The 22751-nt window shown below is 38.7% G+C and overlaps 1 protein-coding gene across 1 annotated transcript; it reads left to right on the forward strand.

Moving 5' to 3' along the window:
- Positions 1 to 3957: 3957 nt before the first annotated feature.
- Positions 3958 to 4700, forward strand: LOC110888436 (protein FREE1-like). The gene is made up of 2 exons (XM_022135964.1): positions 3958 to 4136; positions 4337 to 4700. The coding sequence occupies exons 1-2, from the start codon at positions 3958 to 3960 to the stop codon at positions 4698 to 4700; spliced, it is 543 nt and encodes a 180-aa protein (XP_021991656.1).
- The last annotated feature ends 18051 nt before the right edge of the window (positions 4701 to 22751 follow it).

Here is a 22751-nt window from a genome sequence, read left to right on the forward strand (position 1 = left end):
TGCCTCTGATTGACCTTACACGACGTTCGTATTCTTTAAAGAATAATTTATCGAACTTGAAAGTCGTTTGTGCTTAAAATAAGGATCTTATGAAACATAGGGGTTAAAAGTGTCAACATGTCGAAAGTAAACTCTGAGTGACCTTTTAATGAACCCAAAAACATTGTAACAATTATATATATTTTGATATCAAAGATAATGGATATTAATCTTGTGGAATTTCGATGTATACAAGACTTCAAGGCAACACAAATGCATGGAATACATTCTCAATAATGCAGACTTGAAATTGAGGGCCCTTACTACTGATAATGACCAGAGATTCAAGGTATTATAGGTTGCATGGTCAAATGTCAAAGTTCTCAAATTTTTGTCTTCTGACCAAGTTTTACGGACCGCAAAGAGACCGCCTTACGGACCGTAAGGTGGCTGATCTGGGCGATAAAGATTAAAAAGCGAATACGGACCGTAAGACCCTTAGCTTAGGGTCCGTAAGATATGTAACTGGGCAGAAAAAATGGACAGCTGCCTGTTCAGCCTGTTCCACCGCCTTAGATGAATGGTTTCCAAATTCAAGGGCTACACCAGTGGTATTTCATGCATAGGGGACACCTGGGATGATCAGGAAACATGTATAAACCTTGTTGGATTGATCTTGTTGCATCTAAATCACTATATAAGGACCTTATGTTAAAACCATGAACTTGCTCATTCACAAAATCATTCTTAACTTATTCTTTGGAGCTCTCTGGACTTCAAGCAAGATTTCTTAGGCTTCTAATTCGTGCTAAGAGCCTTTGTAAGCATTCTTAGCTTCTCTAATTCATGTTTTATTAGTCTGATGACCAAAAGTCAAAGCCGTCGTAATTAAGCTTTGACTTAGTGATTAATCACTAATGGTCCAGTCATTTCTCGAATTGAAAATGGCTATGAGTTGGTAATTATGTGGGTAATAACCCATTAAAAGGGCACCCTCTGATTTCCACTCTAACTAGGTCAATTGTCGGGTCAAACTTAATATTAAAAAGTCAACAGAAAGTTATTTTGCAAATAAAATCATAATTAGCAATGTAGAAGCTATGAAACCTTTTTTAACACTTATATAACTTGGTAATTAATGTAAAAACATGTCTATGCATGTTCAACCCGACAATTTTGAGTTTAGGCTCGGTTCGGAACCGAAAGTCGCAAAAATAGACTTTTGCTTAGACTTTCAGTTCTGACCCGATATAGCTTAATTTAGACATGCCTTAGAGTTCCATTAGGACCAGGTTATAGGTTAGTATAACCCTCTGAGGTTATTCAACTTGGTTCCTAATTAATCTGATTCATTTGCATGTTTCCGTTAAATTGCTTAAATGTTGACCATTATGCCCTTTTGACCTAAAAACGAGATTTTTAAAATGTGAGAGGACAAAAACCTTTATTACTAATTATTAAACATGTCCTAAAAAATTTGACATCAGTTTGAGGTCTAACTTAGGAGTTATGCTCAATATCATAATTAGAAAGCTTTTTATTAATTAAACGGCATTATTAGCATAAAGCCTATCTAAACCCAAATTTTGACACCAAACTTCTAACCCACTGATGTAATATAATATTTTGAGATTTTTGAAGATTTTTATTTATTTTTAAACTGAACATAAAGTAGGGTTCTTGCTTTAATTCGGTAATTGTCGGTTATACCCTTTTTGCTAATAAAATGAGTTTTACATAACATTTTGATACCAAACTTTTTGCTACTAATTTTATATGATAAATAAAATATTTTGAGCCTTCTGTACTGATAAAAATCTCAGCTTTTCTTATATAACCTGAAAATCGCTTAAAACCGACTTTTTACGCATTTTAAACGCATAGTATGGGTTAAAACTATTTTTGACATATAAGACTTAATACCTACTGATATTTTAAGTAAATTTTTATACTTTAACAGTAAGCAAAAGTTTTAAACTCAGATTTCCAAATTTGACCTTTAAAGCTTATGTGAAATTACCAAAATGCCCCTACGGTGCATAGTTTGGTTATAAATGATAAATTTCACATATACGCAACACCCTACTGATATGACCTGCAAAAATAATTACTTTTACTGATCATTTCAGACCAGAACCTCAGATTTATATTTAACCTCTTTTATAACCTTTAAAATGACCAAAATACCCCTACGTGGCTTAATTTGAGTTTAAATCCGTTTTTGGCATAATGGGAGGTATCCTACTGATATCACAACATATTTAAGGCATATTAACTTAGGAAACCTGTTCATCACTCATTTGTTTACCCGTTATGCATTTTTCGCATTCGGTGCGGTTTTTGTAACTAGTTTGCATAAATTAACCGAAACGGGTCAAACATTATCATTTTTATCTCAAAATCCAGAATGTGTTTAGTTTACCCATATTATACAAATCTTCAAACTTGTCGGGTCTAAATCACATTCTATTCCGACCTTCGCTTAATCTTGCTTTTTGAACCGTATACCTTTCTTTAAAACTAACCGGTCTAAGTTAAACTTAAGTAAGACCCGAAAGGAATCTAATAGGTTATTAAAAACCTTCATTCCAGATTTAGGACCCAGTAAAAGATATTTGCACTTGCTGATTGTATACGGCTGGGATAAATTGTATAATTTGCTCAGGTAAATACTTTTAACTAACGGACTTGGGATAAGGTATTATAATAATACCGCTTGGTCAGGTGTGTAATTATCTAAATCAGATTGTGATTAATATATTTACATAACTCGTTTTAATCTGTTTTGTTGGGTATATGGCCTTTGGGGGGTTAATGACCATGTCCTGGATATCCTCGGCTCATTCATTGAAATGGCCACGACTTAAGCACGGGGTGTAGGCATACACCTGACAGTTGCGTATGTATAAAAGGTACTCCACAATAAGGAAATTCCTTGTGGGTATTATACCTGTGGTGTGTCAGTTAATCTTGTCCGACTCTTCTAACCGGCCCTGACGGACAGCAAACATATAAATCTGTATACAAGATTATTTTTAAAATAATTGTCCTAAGTTATAAAAGATTATTTGTGCCTTTTGCATTTAAATCAATTTTCTTAAAACACTTTCAAAAGAGTCAGTTAATTGTATTTACCAGTGTAGTGTAAACTGACGTATTTTCCAAAAGGCTAAAGTGCAGGTACTAGGCGAAATAGGCTGGCTACTCCTAGCATCAATAAAGAGTCTTGCAAGCTTAGATGTTTATAAATCTGTTGAACAATGTTCCTTTTATCTTGATCCGCCTGTGGATCCCTTACAACCGTTTTTGTAATAATTGATATTGTCAGTTTGTAATGTTGTTATCTTTAGCTTCCGTTGTGCATTAAACTGTGATAATTTGACTATGATGATATCAACTACGTCACGATACTCCCCACCGGGCCCACCGGTATACGTGGAAATATCGGGGTGTGACAGGTTGGTATCAGAGCCAACATTGAGTGAATTAAAAACTAGCCTTTTGTGTTTAATCTCAATGACACAGTTGCACATTCCTTGACCTCCGAGTCTAGGCAACGGACTTAGGACTAACCATAAAACTTTATTTTTTCCTTTATTGTTTCCTTGGTTGTTTCTTTTGTTTTTGTTGACAGGAACAGAAAACGCCGCCACGATTCAGAAGAGGAGGACGAGGCAAGGCGCCATTCACCAACCATGATCATGAGGCCGGACCTTCTCACCGGCGAACTCCATCAGTGACAATGAGCACGAGTCCCCAAGAGGATTGGAGGACATACTTAGAGCCTGTGAGGCGTTCGGTCTCGCTAAGCTCCTCACCTTCGTACTATCACTCTTTTGGGCCGCAATCGGAGAACGAGCCCAACGATTCGCACCACTCTTACCTACCACTGCAGCGGTCAGGGTCACATCGCGCATTTCAAGACCAGACCCCATATTTCCAGAGCCGATTTAACCCAGAAAGTCAGATTGAAAACCAATGGATCATAACCCATTGGGCCCCGAAGACCATTTCCCTAAGGCTCAGCACATGGAGATGGATGATGACCCAGATCCCGCCGAACCACCATCTGGGACACCGACTCACCCCATCGAGATTTCGGATCGGTCGTCTTTTCGTGGATCACCTTATCGTGGTCCAGACAGCTATGAGGCAAGGTTTGCCCAATACGACTGGGTGTTTACTCCCTCTTAGAACCAGTCTCAGCAGCAGCAGAAGTAGGATCCCTCGGAGGATTCACGTTTTGTAGCGGTTACTCCACCGCTACCACCGCCGCCAGAGCAGCAACCGCCTCCGGAGCCATCGAGGCGTAGGAGATCAGGAGCATGATGTCCGTGCGAGGGGGATCCCATTTCAGCATCCCTCAGCATTCAAGTGGCAGTCATTACCCGCCACTATATGAAGACCCACAGATGGGTGGGCCTTCAAACCCCGTTTCCGAGGTGGACTCTACGCTAGTCGCACCACCACCAATGGGTTATGATAACCCGATACCTTCATACGCCGGTGCAGCGGCGTATAACCCCTTTGAGCAGCCAGCCCATACTAACTACAACTACGCCGAAGTTGACCCATACCTTGTAGCGGCGAACTACAATGCTCTTCATCCCGAGGGGCCCTATGGAGTCCCATATCAAACTGGGTACTCGACCTATGGGTACCAATACCCGCCACCTCCTCAACCTCCACAGCAACAACAGCGGCAGCCGCCGCAGATCTAACCACCACAGCAGCAGGAGATTCTTCAAAGGTTGAGTCAGGTGGAGCGTGAGGTTCGAGAAGAGCGTAGAAGCCAACGGGGATTTCTTAAGGGTTTGGAAAACTTAATCAAAGGGAAGAGCAAGAGGGATTTTTGAATTCCTTGTTTGTTTGTTTATTTTGTATTTCTTTAATTTTCAATTAAGTCCCTGCATGGACATCTATTTGTGTACCTAGTCCCTGCGAGGACTTGTGTTTTCAGTTTAGCCCCTGTGTGGGCAAGTTATTTCTGTTAAAGTCCCGTTTAGGGCAATTATACTCTTTTAATTATTAGTGGAATGTTTGAATTTAAAATTTCATTTTTGTCATCATATGTATGAATATAATATCTGAAATAAATAAAAATATCATTCCTTTTATAAGATCTTCCCTTATTAAACAAAATCTTAAAGGCAAAAACCTAGCCCATGTGTTATTTTAAGACAGGGCCATGATGGTAGTTCCTTATTAAAATTCAGATCCTTGTTGACATCTGAAAACATGTTAACACTCCTGGCAAATGTGATTCGATAAAAATCGCATAAGTCATCATTATATTGGATCCTTCCAATTCCTTCCTGTATTAATTATACATCCTCTTGTGATGAAGTGCTTACGGGCCATGTTTATTGTCCTTTGAGACAAGAAGACAGTTGTAGTCTACTACTCACTGTCAAGAAAAGGTAATGAACTATGTTCCAACCTTAATGCCTTGATTCTATAAAATCATGGCTTATGAATTTAATATGTCCATGTGACTAGGCCTTTTGTATGCCACCCTATTACCCACAATAGTTTATAACTGGGGTAAAATATAATAAAAATTTAAATAAATTAACCAATATGGCTTAAATTTTACCTTGGTTACAAGATTGCCATAATAGACAATCCCATAATAGACATTTGAGTAAATCATTGTCATTATTTTATGTAGCAATCAAGCTACATGGCAGAATCTGAAGAAATCAACAGTCATCTGAGAAAGAATCGTGACACCACCAGAATCAACATAGCTGGTGCAGAACTACAAGCATTAATAGACAATGTCGTTACTCGAGCTCTGGACAGACGAGATAATGAATCAAGTGGTACTCGAAGCAAGACCCTATTTGCACCTCATTCTAAATCACACCCTAAGACTCACTCTGTGGCTCATAGAAAGCCACCATCTAAAACTCATGAGTCGAAGACGGATAATGACCGAAACTCATCAAATCAGCATATTATTCCGTCTAAGAAGATTGTGTTTGATAAGGAGTCACGAGCAAAAACCTGTTTTTATAAGTATTTTGTCTCCTGTAAGCCCAGGGATTTCACTGTGGAAAAAGGATCCATCAATTGCATGACGTGGCTAGACGAGATGGATTCGGTAGTTGATATTAGCAGGTGTGCAGAGCAAGATGTTGTGAAGTATGTTTCACAATGTTTCAAAGGTGAAGCTCTAGCTTGGTGGAGGTCTTTGATCCAAGCTACTGGAAAGATCCCATTGTACAATCTGACATGGGATCAGTTTGTTGCTCTTATCAAAGAGAATTACTGTCCTCAACATGAAGTTGAGAAAATCGACTCCGACTTCTTATCATGGTTATGAAAAACTTAGACTGTCAAGCATACCTCACCAGCTTCAATACCATGTCTCGACTGATTCCATACTTGGTTACACCGGAACCAAAACGTATAGCCCGTTTTATTGGGGGTTTAGCCCCAGAGATTAAAGCTAGTATGAAGGCATCTCGACCTACTACTTTTAGGTCAGCGGCTGATCTGTTGTTATCCCTTACTCTGGATGTGGTCAAGCAGAGATCGCTTAAGAGTTCTGAGGATGGAAAAAGGAAACGTGAGGATGATAGCTCACGATGTTCTGATAAGAAGCGTAAGGGGAACACAGACCACAAGAAGAATTCTAGGTTTAACAAGGGTAGCCAGCAAATGGATGAGAAGCCTAAATGCAAAACCTGCCAGAGACAACATTTTGGAAAATGCAGGTTTGAATCAAAGTTGCAGTCAAAGCCAATTGCATGTGGGATATGCAAATCCAAAGAGCGTAAGACATTGGATTGCAAAAAGATAAAGGATGCAACTTGTTACAACTGTAACGAGAAGGGGTATATTAAGACAAACTACCCAAAGTATGCCAAGAAACCTGAAGAAGGCAAGAAGACCCATGCTAGGGTCTTCCAAATGAATGCACAAGAAGCAATTCAAAATGACAACGTGATAACATGTACCTTTCTTATAAATGATGTTTATGCAAGGGTATTATTCGATTCAGGTGTAGATATGTCGTTTATTGATGATAAGTTTTGTAAGTAATTAAATCTGCCTGTTAAAACCCTAAGCATAAAATATGAAGTAGAATTGGCCGATGGTACCATAGAAACTGCTTTAACTGTGTTAGATGGATGATTTATATCCACTAGGAACCACTCTTTTCCGTTATCTTTGCTTCCTTTGAAATTAGCTGGTTTTGACATAGTAATAGGCATGGATTTGTTATCTCATAACCAAGCCCAGATTGTTTATGACAAGAAACAAGTGGTGATCAAGACTCCGTATGGTGAGCCACTTACCATACAGCGAGACACTCAGTATAGGTTGTGATGTGCACAAAATGCAACATATAAATTACATCAACTGTGGCATAAAACTAACCCTTTTTTAGTACTAATGTTGGAAAAAGTGTGTTTTTGTCGTCCTTTTGTATTTTCAGGATTAAATGAGCTCAAATGAACAAAAGAAGCAAAAAGACAGCTAAATCTAACTTAAATACAAGAAAAGGAACAAAAGTGGCATGTCAGACCTCCCGACAGCATCTTCCCAAGCAAAACAAAGAAGACAGAAGACTGAACACGCCCCGTGCTCAGTGAGCACGGGGCCGTGCCCAAGTGTCAGCAGAAGGCAAACTCATAGAAGCTTCTGTTGCCCACCACGGAGCCGTGCCCAGCGGACACGGGGCCGTGGTCAACTTCCTGCAGGCGCATTTATTGTAATTGCGAATTACAATTAATGAAGAGAGAGAGTCAGATGGACACGAGGCCGTGCCCAGCGGACACGGGGCCGTGCCCAAGCTTCTGTTCAGTCTATAAATAGGAATGTTTGTAGCTCTTGCAACTCATCCCTTGGCACACCACCTCTCTCACACTTCACCCACCACCCACCACCATCACAACACCATCATCCACCACCATCATCCATTGTCCATCATAGAGTGTGTGAGTCATCTCGGGATCCAAGATTGATCGTAAGAGTTCTTGACAATCAAAGGCCATGTTTGCCTAAGTCTCTTACATCACTTGGTGAAGACAAGTGTTTAGTGTAATACTTTTTATTTTTAATCTTTTGCACTTTTTAAATGGTTTTGTATTAATGACTTTAATTACTAGTTTCTTATGTTGAAGGTGATTCTTCCTTATCGTTTGTCCGTGGTGTCTTGCCATTATTTTACTGTCTATATAAAATAAAAGATTTTCACCATTCATATCTCCACGGTCTATATGGAGGTATGTTGGCTACCTGGTCGGGGTTAAGGGAACGGTTTGGTAAGAGTCTTGCCATTGTTCAGTGTATAGATCCTGCAAAGGACCTGGGTCAAATTTAGTAGGACCTCCTTCAATACCCAAAGGTATTGGATGGCGGGGGTCCAAACTCTTTGACCCCCTCATAAGTTAAACTACTATTAAAACTTTAACCCGGCTACTTAGGACTGTATCCCTGCTGACTCAGACTACTTAGCCGAGGGTAACGTCGCCTTCAAAAGAGGGGCCTACCACATTATGCATTAATAACTTAATTAATTATCTTTCAATAATCCGACCCTTTAGGATTGTATCCTTGCTGACTCAAACTACTGGGTTAAGGGTAACGTCACCTTCAAAAGAGGGGCCTACTACAATAACTAAGATAATCTCTTAAACAAGTGCAAAAGTGCGAAAATTATCAAAGGTTACACTACACACGAGTCGGATCCAAGTGATTCATCTTGTCTATCTGTTTTTATTTTTATTTTATTATTCAGCATTTTAGTTAGTTTTATTTTCTTAGTTTAAAAAAAAACTTTTTCTAACATTTTGATTTGATTAGATGTTGAGGATAAACCGGTACTAAAAGCTCTTGTGTCCTTGGACGACCTCGGTATCTTACCAACACTATACTACGTCCACGATGGGTGCACTTGCCCATATGTGTGTTTAGTGTTAGTACATATCGTGTTTTATAAATTTAAAACTTGGCTAAAAAGTGTAAAAAGGGCTTAAAATATATACCTAAAACATATATACACATACGCACATCAAGTTTTTGGCGCCGTTGCTGGGGACACAAGGATTTTAAGAAAGTTAGGAATCAACGGCCTAATCAATTTTTCTATTTTCTTTTTTATTTTTTTAGATTTTTCTTAATTTTTCAGCTTCTGCAGAACTCAGCATGGGTCGTGCCCGCTGAACACGCCCCGTGCCCAATCATTGGAACTGGCAATCTTGTTTTAAGTCAGACAGTAAGCTGAACACGGGGCCGTGCCTACCCAACACGCCCCCGTGCCCAAGATTCAGTTACTGAAAACAGAACCGTAAGATCCCGACGGTTGGTAATTTCTGACACAAAAATGAGTGATAATGATCTTTTTTACTTTCGGCACTCTTATGGTACGTGGTGTCAATTATGTGGAGGCGGTCATAAAGAATTAGAATGCTATTTTCTAAATTATAAGCCCCACTATATAGACCCATCGTTTGCCTGTAGCCTTAAGAGGGGCGAAAGTAAAAATAATCCTTATCTCTCCCTCGAATGCCCCCAGCCAGATATTTTAGGAGAAATGCTTTTTGATGAACTATTTCAACTAGAAGATCTGATTCTTAATTGGTTAAAAGAACTTAAGATGGATTTCCTTAATTCAACTCAAGACAATGACCAAGAAAAAATGTTGGGGTCGCATTCAAACAACCTCGTTGCTCCCGATAATACCTTCAACTCTAGCGAAGACTTGGACGATAGTCGGCCCTGTGTCGACTGTGTCGTGAAGGACTCCCCATCGACTTCGTTCGATGCATACATAGACCTGAGCAATTCGGCATACACCTTCTTTAACGAGAGCCAGGAAAAGGGTTGGACTTGTCCACCTACATTTAGCATAGGAATCACCCTCACCAACAACCTCTTGCGTTCTCGTCTTAATCTAGATCAATTAAGGTATCTTTGGCACTTTGGGGTTGTTCCATCCAATAAGGAACCGCCCGATCTGGATAAGTTCCTTGAAAATAGACAAACTTCATAATCAGCCTTTCGACACAGGGTCGTGCCCATCCAACACGCCCCCGTGTCCACCAAAAGATTCCTTTCTGACTTTACGTTATAATACGGACAAACTGTGTTAGGATTCTGCCTGCACACGGGGCCGTGTCCAGCATGCTGTCGTTTTCTATAAATGCAGCCAAGAATACTGCACATTTGGACCATCCAGGGACAGAGATTTGAAGGGATCTTCTCTCCTACCATCCTAGGTATGTTCTAAAAGAAGGTTCCAACAACTATCTTGTCCTTTCCTCTTTTATCCATTTCCTTCTTCTTCATCTTTCTCCAAAAAAACCCTCCATTAAAGCTTGAGATTTCAAGCTTTATTGCAAGGATTGTTGAGTTTTGTTCAAAGAATCTTGTTAAAAATAAGTTGTATAACACTTTTTTAAGTTATTATTATTCAAAGAGGCTTCACAAATTAGAAAAATAACTTAAAACTTCAAGATTCCTTGCTCTAGAATTCTGCAGAAAGGTGAACACGGGGCCATGCTCGCTGAGCACGGGGCCGTGTCCAAAGTACTGTTTCATTAAAATAAGCTATTTCTGGTTTATTTTCGTAGAATGTCGAGTGAAAACAGTGGAACGTCTTCCGTGCATTCAACAAACAGTCGAAGAGGGAGAAGGCCTTCCATTGAAGCTACCATTGCACACTACGTCATGGTACTATGGGAAGCTCTCGATGAAATGACTTCGGTAGAGGAGGTCCTAATAGACCGTATAAATTATCTTACGGTGGGACTGGAAAATAGTTTACAAGAGATTAACCTCTTGCACCAGAGGTTAAATATTCTTGTAACACCTTCCATGGAACCCGTCCTCCCTCAAGAGGATTGGAACCTAGCACTTGGAGTCAACAACCCTATCGGATGGGGTGACATTCCAGCGGAGACTCCCCTTAAAGATCTACAAGAAGTCCTGGTGGAAGTTGCACCTCCTCAAACCGACGCCAACGAGCCCTCCTTCCTTCTCCTAAGGGAGATAGAGGAGTGGCTCGCCGACATATGAGGAGTCCATGCCCGGAGGAAGGAGTTCTATGAAGCCGCATCCAACCAAGAATATTATCTTCTTGGAAATTTTGCTAATTAAAATAACTTGTAGGCTAGAACTCCTTGGTTTAAGCTTCTTGTGCTTACTTATCTAACTTACTAGCATTCTAGGATAATGTAATTCTCTCTATGATGGTTTTTAATGAAATGATGATTTTAAGATTTGGATGATGTTGTAATAAATAAAATACACTCGGGATGGTGAAGGATAACAAGGGAAATGAGAAACATCACCCCATACACAAAAACAGGGCCATCCGACAACAATTTCTTCATTACAGCAAGTTCAGCACGGGCCGTGTCCGCCCAACACGGTCCCGTGCTGAACAATCTACAGAAAATCGCCCAGTTCAGGTAACTGGACATGGGCCGTGTTCATCGAACACGCCCCCGTGTCCAGGCTTCTGTTTCTTTTTATTAATTTTTGTCACTGGCACCTGAACACGGGGCCGTGCCCGGTCACCACGGGGCCGTGTCCAGGATGCCAGTAACATAACATTTTGCATTCAACACCCTTTTTACACATTCAATCACCTTAAAAACTTATTTTTGGGACACATTGAGGACAATGTGTAATTTAAGTGTGGGGGGGATGGTAAAACCTTGAATCTTGCAAGTCCTAATAACAAGCCTTACACAAAACTCTATTAGAACCGCTAATCACCCCAAATTTTTTCAAAAGTTTTCATTTTTCTTTTTACTTGTCTAAGTTTAAGTTGGGAATTCAAGTTCTAACAAGGTTATATTTTTACAAGTTTACAACCGATAGCGTCGTGATAAAAAGAACCAACATAAGAAAATTATGAAACGGCATAACAAACTTAGTTAAAATTTGATTACATATACTTGATCACATAAAAAAACCCTTTCCTACAAAAGTGATTTTTGAGCCTTTATTGAGCATACAAATACATATCTTTACACTAAATGCTCATTTTTTGTTTCTTGTGTGAATAGCCGCTTGGTTCGTACGACTCTAGAACTTGCCACGACAATACATTCTCGGTCCTTACCAACTTAAACCCAAGTAAGTAAATGATGGAGGCATTAGGACTAACTTTGTTCTTTCTACACCATTATTTTTCATTTTTTTACCACCTACCCAAAAATCCCCCTGGTTAACCCCTTTGAGCCTAAACCTTTTCATTTCTTAACCCAAAACAATCACCCTTTTCACCCACCTAAACCCTTTTATTTTACCCCTTTCTTTTAGTAACAACGTTCGGTTTTCTCATATCGTGAAAAAAAAAGAAGAAAAAAATATATAATATTTTGATGAAACCAAATAAACAAACAAGTTCATTAAAAATAACTTTGTTTGAAAAAGAATGGTTCATCAAAATAAAATAAAAGTATAAAAAATAAAAAGTCTTTCAAAAAAAAAAAAAAACCGACATTTTGTTACGCTTTTCGCCCTTTTACAAACCACTAACCCAACCACCCACCTTTAGCCCAAGCCTAACCCTTCACCCAAAAAGTCCTCTTGATATTTACAAAGGTATATAGCTAAAAAGGAGGAGGATTGATTGCTTGGCAAGCTTATGGTAGGAGTAAGTTCCATGCCGCTCTCGAGTGATCCACTAAAAATACACCTTCGGCCGAGTGTTGAGTGATTCCCCGTGAGGTATGTGAACTTTTATATAAATGGAATTTTAAAAAAGGTATGTTATGCCCTAATAAGTAATTTTTCTTACAAAACGTTTTTAATAAATCATGACGAATAGGATTGTAAATAAATAAAAATAAAACTTAATTAAAGAATCTTGGAAATCCCGACACTCTATGAGAAGCCCAAAAACCTTCCCTTCTACCCATTCCATTTGGGAGTGAAAAAAAAGCCACATTATAAAGAGTTTTGCTTGAGGACAAGCAAAGATTCAAGTGTGGGGGTATTTGATGTGCACAAAATCCAACATATAAATTACATCATTTGTGACATAAAACTAACCCTTTTTAGTACTAATGTTGGAAAAAGTGTGTTTTTGTCTTCCTTTTGTATTTTCAGGATTAAATGAGCTCAAATGAACAAAAGAAGCAAAAAGACAGCTAAATCTAGCATAAATACAAGAAAAGGAACAAAAGTGGCATGCCCGACCTCCCGACAGCATCTTCCCAAGCAAAACAAAGAAGACAGAAGACCGAACACGCCCCGTGCTCAGTAAGCACGGGGCCGTGCCCAAGTGTCAGCAAAAAAGGCAAACTCATAGAAGCTTCTGTTGTCCACCACGGAGCCGTGCCCAGCGGACACGGGGGCGTGGTCAACTTCCTGCAGGCGCATTTATTGTAATTGCGAATTACAATTAATGAAGAGAGAGAGTCAGATGGACACGGGGTCGTGCCCAGCGGACACGGGGCCGTGCCTGAGCTTCTATTTAGCCTATAAATAGGAGTCTTTAGAGTTCTTGCAACTCATCCCTTGGCACACCGCCTCTCTCACACTTCACCCACCACCCACCACCATCACAACACCATTATCCACCACCATCATCCATTGTCCATCACAGAGTGTGTGAGTCGTCTCGGGATCCAAGATTGATCGTAAGAGTTCTTGACAATCAAAGGCCATGTTTGCCTAAGTCTCTTACATCACTTGGTGAAGACAAGTGTTTAGTGTAATACTTTTTATTTTTAAGCTTTTGCACTTTTTAATTGGTTTTGTATTAATGACTTTAATTACTAGTTTCTTATGTTGAAGGTGATTCTTCCTTATCGTTTGTCCGTGGTGTCTTGCCATTATTTTACTGTCTATATAAAATAAAAGATTTTCACCATTCATATCTCCACGGTCTATATGGAGGTATGTTGGCCACCTAGTCGGGGGTTAAGGGAACGGTTTGGTAAGAGTCTTGCCATTGTTCAGTGTATAGATCCTGCAAAGGATCTGGGTCAAATTTAGTAGGACCTCCTTCAATACCCAAAGGTACTGGATGGCGGGGGTCCAAACTCTTTGACCCCCTCATAAGTTAAATTACTATTAAAACTTTAACCCGGCTACTTAAGACTGTATCCCTGCTGACTCAGACTACTTAGCCGAGGGTAACGTCGCCTTCAAAAGAGGGGCCTACCACATTATGCATTAATAACTTAATTAATTATCTTTCAATAATCCGACCCTTTAGGATTGTATCCTTGCTTACTCAAACTACTGGGTTGAGGGTAACGTCACCTTCAAAAGAGGGGTCTACTACAATAACTAAGATAATCTCTTAAACAAGTGCAAAAGTGCGAAAATAATCAAAGGTTACACTACACACGAGTCGGATCCAAGAGATTCGTCTTGTCTATCTGTTTTTATTTTCATTTTATTTTTCAGCATTTTAGTTAGTTTTATTTTCTTAGTTTAAAAAAACCTTTTTCTAACATTTTTATTTGATTAGACGTTGAGGATAAACCGGTACTAAAAGCTCTTGTGTCCTTGGACGACCTCGGTATCTTACCAACACTATACTACGTCCACGATAGGTGCACTTGCCCATATGTGTGTTTAGTGTTAGTAAATATCGTGTTTTATAAATTTAAAACTTGGCTAAAAAGTGTAAAAAGGGCTTAAAATATATACCTAAAACATATATACACTTACGCACATCAGGTTGCCTAAGCAAGTGTCTATGCTTAAGGCGTCAAGGTGTTTGAAGAAGGGTTGTGTCATTTACATGGCACAGGTGACTATTGATGAACCAATGCCCAAGATTGAAGACATCCTTATCATTTCTGAATATCCAGAAGTATTCCCTGAAGAACTACCTTGTTTACCACCAGATAGGCAAGTAGAGTTCAGAATTGACATTATTCCTGGAGCAGCACCTGTTGCAAGAGCACCTTACAGGTTAGCACCGACTAATATGAAAGAGTTGAGAACTCAACTGGATGATTTATTGGCAAAGGGATTTATTAGACCTAGTTCATCTCCCTGGGGAGCACCGATCCTGTTTGTGAAGAAGAAGGATGGATCGATGCGTCTATGCATCAATTATCACGAGCTTAACAAGGTTACAATCAAGAATAGATATCCATTGCCCATGATCGACGATCTGTTCGATCAACTGCAAGGGGCAAGTTACTTCTCCAAGATCGATCTGAGATCTGGATACCATCATCTGAAGGTTAGGGATGAAGATGTGCACAAGACTGCATTTAGGACCTGTTATGGTCACTACGAGTTCTTGGTGATGCCTTTCGGGCTCACTAATGCACCAGCAGTGTTCATGGATCTCATGAATCGCGTTTGCAAACCCTACTTGGACAAGTTTGTCATCGTCTTCATTGATGACATTCTTATTTATTTAAAGAATCAGGCTGACCATGAGAAGCACCTTCGTTGTATTCTTAAACTTCTTCAGCGTGAGAAGCTCTACGCCAAGTTTTCAAAATGTGAGTTTTGGCTTTGTGAAGTCCAATTTCTCGGACATATGGTTAACGAGCGTGGTATCCAGGTAGATCCCGCTAAGATTAAAGCTATCATGAATTGGCAAGAGCCGAAGACGCCCACAAAGATTCGCAGCTTTTTGGGTCTGGCAGGATACTATAGGCGTTTTATTGAAAACTTCTCAAGGATTGCTGCACCCCTAACTTCATTAATTCGCAAGAATATCAAGTTTGTTTGGGGTCCTAAGCAGCAAGAATCTTTTGACTTCCTTAAGCAAAAGTTAAGCAATGCACCTGTGTTGACATTGCCTAAAGGAATTGAAGAATTTGTGGTTTACTGTGATGCATCACACACAGGTATGGGATGTGTGCTTATGCAGAAGGGCAAAGTTATTGCTTATGCTTCCCGTCAATTAAAGGTGCACGAGAAGAATTACACCACCCACGACTTGGAGTTGGGTGCCGTTGTATTTGCACTGAAGCTTTGGAGGCATTACCTATATGGGACTAAATGTGTGATCTATTCTGATCACAAGAGCCTTCAGCATCTGCTCAACCAGAAGGATTTGAACATGAGACAGGGTCGATGGATGGAGACACTGAATGACTATGATTGTGAAATCCGATACCATCCAGGTAAGGCGAATGTGGTCGCCGATTCCTTGAGCATAAAAGCAAGAATTAAGCCCATTAGGATCAATGCCAAGAGCATTGAACCGAGAAACAGCTTGAATGAGAGGTTGCTAGCCGCTCAGAAGGAAGCTGTATTAGAAGCCAACTATCTGAATGAAAAGTTGGGAGTAACTGCTGAACAGTTATCGTATGGCAAGGATGGAATCCTAAGATTGAATGGACAAATATGGGTTCCAATTTATCGTGGACTATGAGATGTGATTCTTCAAGAAGCCCATAGCTCCAAATATTCAGTTCATCCTGGAAGTGACAAGATGTACCAAGATTTAAAGGCAAATTACTGGTGGATAAGTTTGAAGAAATCTATAGCCACTTATGTGGCCAAATGTTTGACGTGCGCACAAGTTAAAGCTTTCAGAAGTTGTCAGGTTTGCTGCAACAGCCTGAACTTCCCACCTGGAAGTGGGAAATGGTAACTATGGATTTTATCACCAAGTTACCGAAGACAAAGCGAGGAAATGATACTATTTGGGTTATAGTAGGCAGATTGACCAAGTCAGCCCACTTCCTACCTATTAAGGAAACACACAGCTCAGATAAGTTAGCTCAACTGTACATGGATGAGATAGTATCTCTCCACGGAGTGCCAATGTCTATCATCTCTGATAGGGATACAACATATACATCGCACTTTTGGAAAAGCTTTCAGCAATCATTGGGCACTCGATTAAACTTCAGCCACTGCATATCATCCTCAGACGGATGGTCAAAGTGAGCGTACAATTCAAACGCTGGAAGATATGTTAAGGTCTTGTGTTATTGATCTAGGTGGAAGTTGGGATGATCATCTTCCATTGATTAAATTTTCATATAATAATAGTTACAGTGGCGGAACTAGAACATTAACTCAGGGGTATCCAAAAAAAAATTCACCGTGCAATCGTACAATACTAAAAAAAACGACAATAAATAAATAAAGTAAAACAAATACCTAATAGATTTGTCCTCTTCTTTTTTTTCATAGCTTGAAATCGTTCCATCACATCGTTGTCTTTTACTTCACGTAAAAAATCCTTTTCGACCGCACAAACCATAGCATTGTTCAAAAATTCCGGGCCCATTCGATTGCGTAAATCAATCTTGACAAGCTTCAGTTTCGAAAAACATCTTTCAACGGTTGCGGTTGCAACCGGTAAAAGCAAAGTTAGCTTCACTACCCGATAAACTAAAGGACAAGAACTATGCGTTCCTGTTTTAACCATGACACACGCAAGATAACTTATTCCATTCAAGTTTGCAAATTTATCATCATCGCTTATAGTGTAACGAAATGAGCAATTGGGATTTGGGCTTATTACTTTCAATTGATTGGTATCCTCGTAGTTGTGTCGTGCCGTGCATTAAAACTACAGGCTAATTATTTACAATCTTTTATTATTTTGGGCTAACATATTGGGATTGGGCTTATTATTTACAATCTTCAATTGATTTGGGCTAACATATTGGGCAATTGGGATTTGGGCTTATTATTTTCAATTGATTTGGGCTTACAGATTTTTTTAGGGGTGTCCTCGTAGTTGTTCAGGGGTATCCTTGATATAAAAACCGAAAAAAAAATTAGACTACCGATTAAAAGTTGAGTCGTAGCCCGGGCTACGGCTCGGTATACATAGGGTCCGCCCCTGAATAGTTATCATTCAAGTATTCAAGCTGCACCTTTTGAAGCTTTGTATTGAGGAAAGTGCTGGACGCCAGTTTGCTGGGCGGAAGTTGGAGATGTCAAACTAACAGGGCCTGATATAGTCCTAGAGACGACAGATAAGATTGTACAGATACGTGATCGTCTCAAAGCTGCCGGGGATAGGCAGAAAAGCTACGCAGATAAAAGGCGTAAACCTCTGAAATTCAAGGTAGGTGACAAAGTGTTACTTAAAGTATCACCATGGAAAGGGGTAATGCGTTTTGGCAAGAAAGGCAAGTTAAGCCCAAGATACATAGGACCATTCAATATCATTAAATGTGTTGGAACAGTGGCTTATAAGTTAAACCTGCCTGAAGAGCTTAGTGGAATTCATAATGTGTTCCACATCTACAATATGAATAAATGTCTAGCTGATGAATCACTAGTCATGCCACACACGGATGTGCATATAGATGAGAGCTTGAAATTTGTTGAAAAACCTTTGTCAATCGAGGATCGACAGGTTAAGAAACTTCGAAAGAAGCATGTACCGATTGTAAAGGTTAAATGGGATGCCCGTAGAGGCCCCGAGTACACGTGGGAGGTAGAATCCGCAATGAAACAGAAGTACCCTTATTTATTCCAGTAAATCTCGAGGTCGAGATTTCTTTTAAGGGGGTGAGGATGTAACACCTCGTAAATCGCGACCAATATAATGGAGACACGTGTCACAGACTTTAAACGTATAAAGAATTATTTTTGAGGGACTGAAGTTGTCAAACAATGTAAATATGTAATTAAAGGGTTCCAAAGTGTCAACATGCCATTCTTGTGCCTCCGATTGACCTTACACGATGTTCGTATTCTTTAAAGAATAATTTATCGAACTTGAAAGTCGTTTGGGCTTAAAATAAGGATCTTATGAAACATAGGGGTTAAAAGTGTCAACATGTCAAAAGTAAACTCTGAGTGACCTTTTAACGAACCCAAAAACATTATAACAATTATATATATTTTGATATCAAAGATAACGGATATTAATCTTGTGAAATTTCGATGTAAACAAGACTTCGAGGAAACACAAATGCATGGAAGCCATTCTGAATAATGTAGACCTAAAATTGAGGGCCCTTACAACTGATAGTGACCAGAGATTCAAGGTATTATAGGTTGCATTGTCAAATGTCAAAGTTCTCAAATTTTTGTCTTCTGACCAAGTTTTACGGACCGCAAAGAGACCGCCTTACGGACCGTAAGGTGGCTGATCTGGGCGAGGAAGATTAAAAAGCGGATACGGACCGTAAGACCCTTAGCTTACGGTCCGTAAGACCTGTAACTGGGCAGAAAAATGGACAGCTGCCTGTTCAGCCTGTTCCACCGCCTTAGATGAATGGTGTCCAAATTCAGTTGGCTGCACCAGTGGTATTTCATGCATAGGGGACACCTGGGATGATCAGGAAACATGTATGGACCTTGTTGGATTGATCTTGTTGCATCTAAATCACTATATAAGGAACTTATGTTGCAACTATGAACTTGCTCGTTGCATCTAAATCACTATATAAGGAACTTATGTTGCAACTATGAACTTGCTCATTCACAAAATCATTCTTAACTTATTCTCTGGAGCTCTCTGGACTTCAAGCAAGATTTCTTAACCTTCTAATTCGTGCTAAGAGCCTTTGTAAGCATTCTTAGCTTCTCTAATTCATGTTTTATTAGTCTAATGACCAAAAGTCAAAGTCGTCGTAATTAAGCTTTGACTTAGTGATTAATCACTAATGGTCCAGTCATTTCTCGAATTGCAAATGGCTATGAGTTGGTAATTATGTGGGTAATAAACCCTTAAAAGGGCACCCTCTGATTTCCACTCTAACTAGGTCAACTGTCAGGTTAAACTTAATATTAAAAAGCCAATAGAAAGCTATTTTGCAAATAAAATCATAATTAGCAATGTAGAAGCTATGAAACCTGTTTTAACACTTATATAACTTGGTAATTAATGTAAGAACATGTCTAAGCATGTTCAACCCGACAATTTTGAGTTTAGGCTCGGTTCGGAACCGAAAGTGGCAAAAGTAGACTTTTGCTTAGACTTTCAGTTCTGACCCGATATACCTTAATTTAGACATGCCTTAGAGTTCCATTAGGACCAGGTTATAGGTTAGTATAACCCTCTGAGGTTATAAAACTTGGTTCCTAATTAATCCTATTCATTTGCATGTTTCCGTTAAATTGCTTAAATGTTGACCATTATGCCCTTTTGACCTAAAAACGAGATTTTTGAAAATGTGAGAGTACAAAAACCTTTATTACTAATTATTAAACATGTCCTAAAAAATTTGACATCAGTTTGAGGTCTAACTTAGGAGTTATGCTCAATTTCGTAATTAGAAAGCCTTTTATTAACTAAACGGCATTATTAGCATAAAGCCTATCTAAACCCAAATTTTGACACGAAAATTTTTACCCACTGATGTAATATAATATTTTGAAATTTTTGAAGATTTTTATTTATTTTTAAACTGAACATAACGTAGGGTTCATGCTTTAATTCGGTAAGTATCGGTTATACCCTTTTTGCTAATAAAATGAGTTTTACATAACATTTTGATACCAAAGTTTTTGCTACTGATTTTATATGATAAATAAAATATTTTGAGCCTTCTGGACTGATAAAAATCTCAGCTTTTCTTATATAACCTGAAAATCGCTTAAAACCGACCTTTTACGCATTTTAAACGCATCGTATGGGTTAAAACTATTTTTGACATATAAGAGTTAATACCTACTGATATTTGAAGTAAATTTTTATAATTTAACAGTAAGCAAAAGTTTTAAACTCAGATTTCCAAATTTGACCTTTAAAGCTTATGTGAAATTACCAAAATGCTCATACGGTGCATAGTTTGGTTATAAATGATAAATTTCACATATATGCAACACCCTACTGATATGACCTGCAAAAATAACAATTTTTACTGATCATTTTAGACCAGAACCTCAGATTTATATTTAACCTCTTTTATAACCTTTAAAATGACCAAAATACCCCTACGGGGCTTAATTTGAGTTTAAATCCGTTTTGGGCATAATGGGAGGTATCCTACTGATATCACAACATATTTGAGGCATATTAACTTAGGAAACCTGTTCATGACTCATTTGTTTACCCGTTATGCATTTTTCGCATTCGGTGCGGTTTTTGTAACTACTTTGCATAAATTAACCAAAACGGGTCAAACCTTATCATTTTTATCTCAAAATCCAGAATGTGTTTAGCTTACCCATATTATACAAGTCTTCAAACTTGTTGGGTCTAAATCACATTCTATTCCGGTCTTCGCTTAATCTTGCGTTTTGAACCGTATACCTTTCTTTAAAACTAACCGGTCTAAGTTAAACTTAAGTAAGACCCGTTAGGAATCTAATAGGTTATTAAAAACCTTCGTTCCAGATTTAGGAGCCCAGTAAAAGATATTTGCACTTGCTGATTATATACGGCTGGGATAAATTGTATAATTTGCTCAGGTAAATACTTTTAACTTATTTTCTGTTATACGGGCTTAGTATACGGTATTATAATAATACCGCTTTGTCGGGTGTGTAATTATTTAAATCGGATTGTGATTAATATATTTACATAACTCGTTTTAATCTGTTTTCTTTGGTATATGGCCTTTGGGGGGTTAATGAGCATGTCCTGGATATCCTCGGCTCATTCATTGAAATGGCCACGACTTAAGCACGAGGTGTAGGCATACACCTGACAGTTGTGTATATATAAAAGGTACTCCACAATAAGGAAAATCCTTGTGGGTATTATACCTGTGGTGTGTCAGTTAATCTTGTCCGGCTCTTCTAACTGGCCCTGACGGACGGCAAACATATAAATCTGTATACAAGATTATTTTTAAAATAATTGTCCCAAGTTATAAAAGATTATTTGTGCCTTGTGCATTTAAATCAATTTTCTTAAAACACTTTCAAAAGAGCCAGTTAATTGTATTTACCAGTGTAAACTGACGTATTTTCCAAAAGGCTAAAGTGCATAGGCGGAATAGGTTGGCTACTCCTAGCATCAATAAAGAGTCTTGCAAGCTTAGATGTTTATAAATCTGTTGAACAATGTTCCTTTTATGTTGATCTGCCTGTAGATCCTTTACAACCGTTTTGTATTAATTGATATTGCTTTCATTCGGTTTGTAATGTTGTTATCTTTAGCTTCCACTGTGCATTAAACTTTGATAATTTGACTATGATGATATCAACTACGTCACGATACTCCCCACCGGGCCCACCAGTAATACGTGAAAATATCGGGGTTTGACATATCGGGTCACAAAATTGTACAAGAAACCACTGACAAAGTGATTCAGGTCAAGGAAAGATTGATACCCGAGATCGACGAAAGAGCTATGCCGATCACCGACGAAAGCCACTGGAATTTCAAGTTGGAGACAACGTACTATTAAAAGTTTCTCCTTGGAAATGAGTAGTCTAATTCGGTAAGAAAAGAAAGTTAAGCCCATGGTATGTCGGACCATTTAAAGTCATCCAACTAATAGGACCAGTCACTTATCAGCTACAACTACTGGAGGAGATGGCAGGTGTGCATGATGTATTTCATGTATGTAACCTTAAGAAATATTTAGCTGATGAATCACTTATAGTACCTCTTTAAGACATAGAGGTAAATGAAAAGTTGAAGTTTGTGGAGAAACCTCTGCAAATAGAAGATAGAAAGATTAAGAATCTTAAACATAAGAGGTTAGTTCTGGTCAAAGTGAAATGGGATTCAAGAAGAGGACTAGTATACACATGGGAGCTAGAGTCAGAAATGAAACGAAAATATCCTTACTTATTCCAGTAAATCTCGAGGACGAGATTTAAAATAAGTTGGGAAGGATGTAACGACCATCGAAAAACGACCTAAACGACTCGTAACCGAAACTACAAACCAGTACAACTAGAACCAGCACCTAAAATGAGAAATATTGAGTGATGACAACATCGTGCTA

Source organism: Helianthus annuus, chromosome 2 (assembly GCF_002127325.2).
Source record: "Helianthus annuus cultivar XRQ/B chromosome 2, HanXRQr2.0-SUNRISE, whole genome shotgun sequence".
In the NCBI taxonomy this organism is placed as follows: domain Eukaryota; kingdom Viridiplantae; phylum Streptophyta; class Magnoliopsida; order Asterales; family Asteraceae; genus Helianthus; species Helianthus annuus.

Excerpts from the sequence above, each read along its gene's own strand:
- LOC110888436 (XM_022135964.1), top strand. The coding sequence starts at position 3,958 with ATGGATCATAACCCATTGGGCCCCGAAGACCATTTCCCTAAGGCTCAG. Across the intron at positions 4,137-4,336 it reads CCAGACAGCTATGAGGCAAG|CATCCCTCAGCATTCAAGTG; the intron begins GTTTGCCCAATA and ends ATCCCATTTCAG.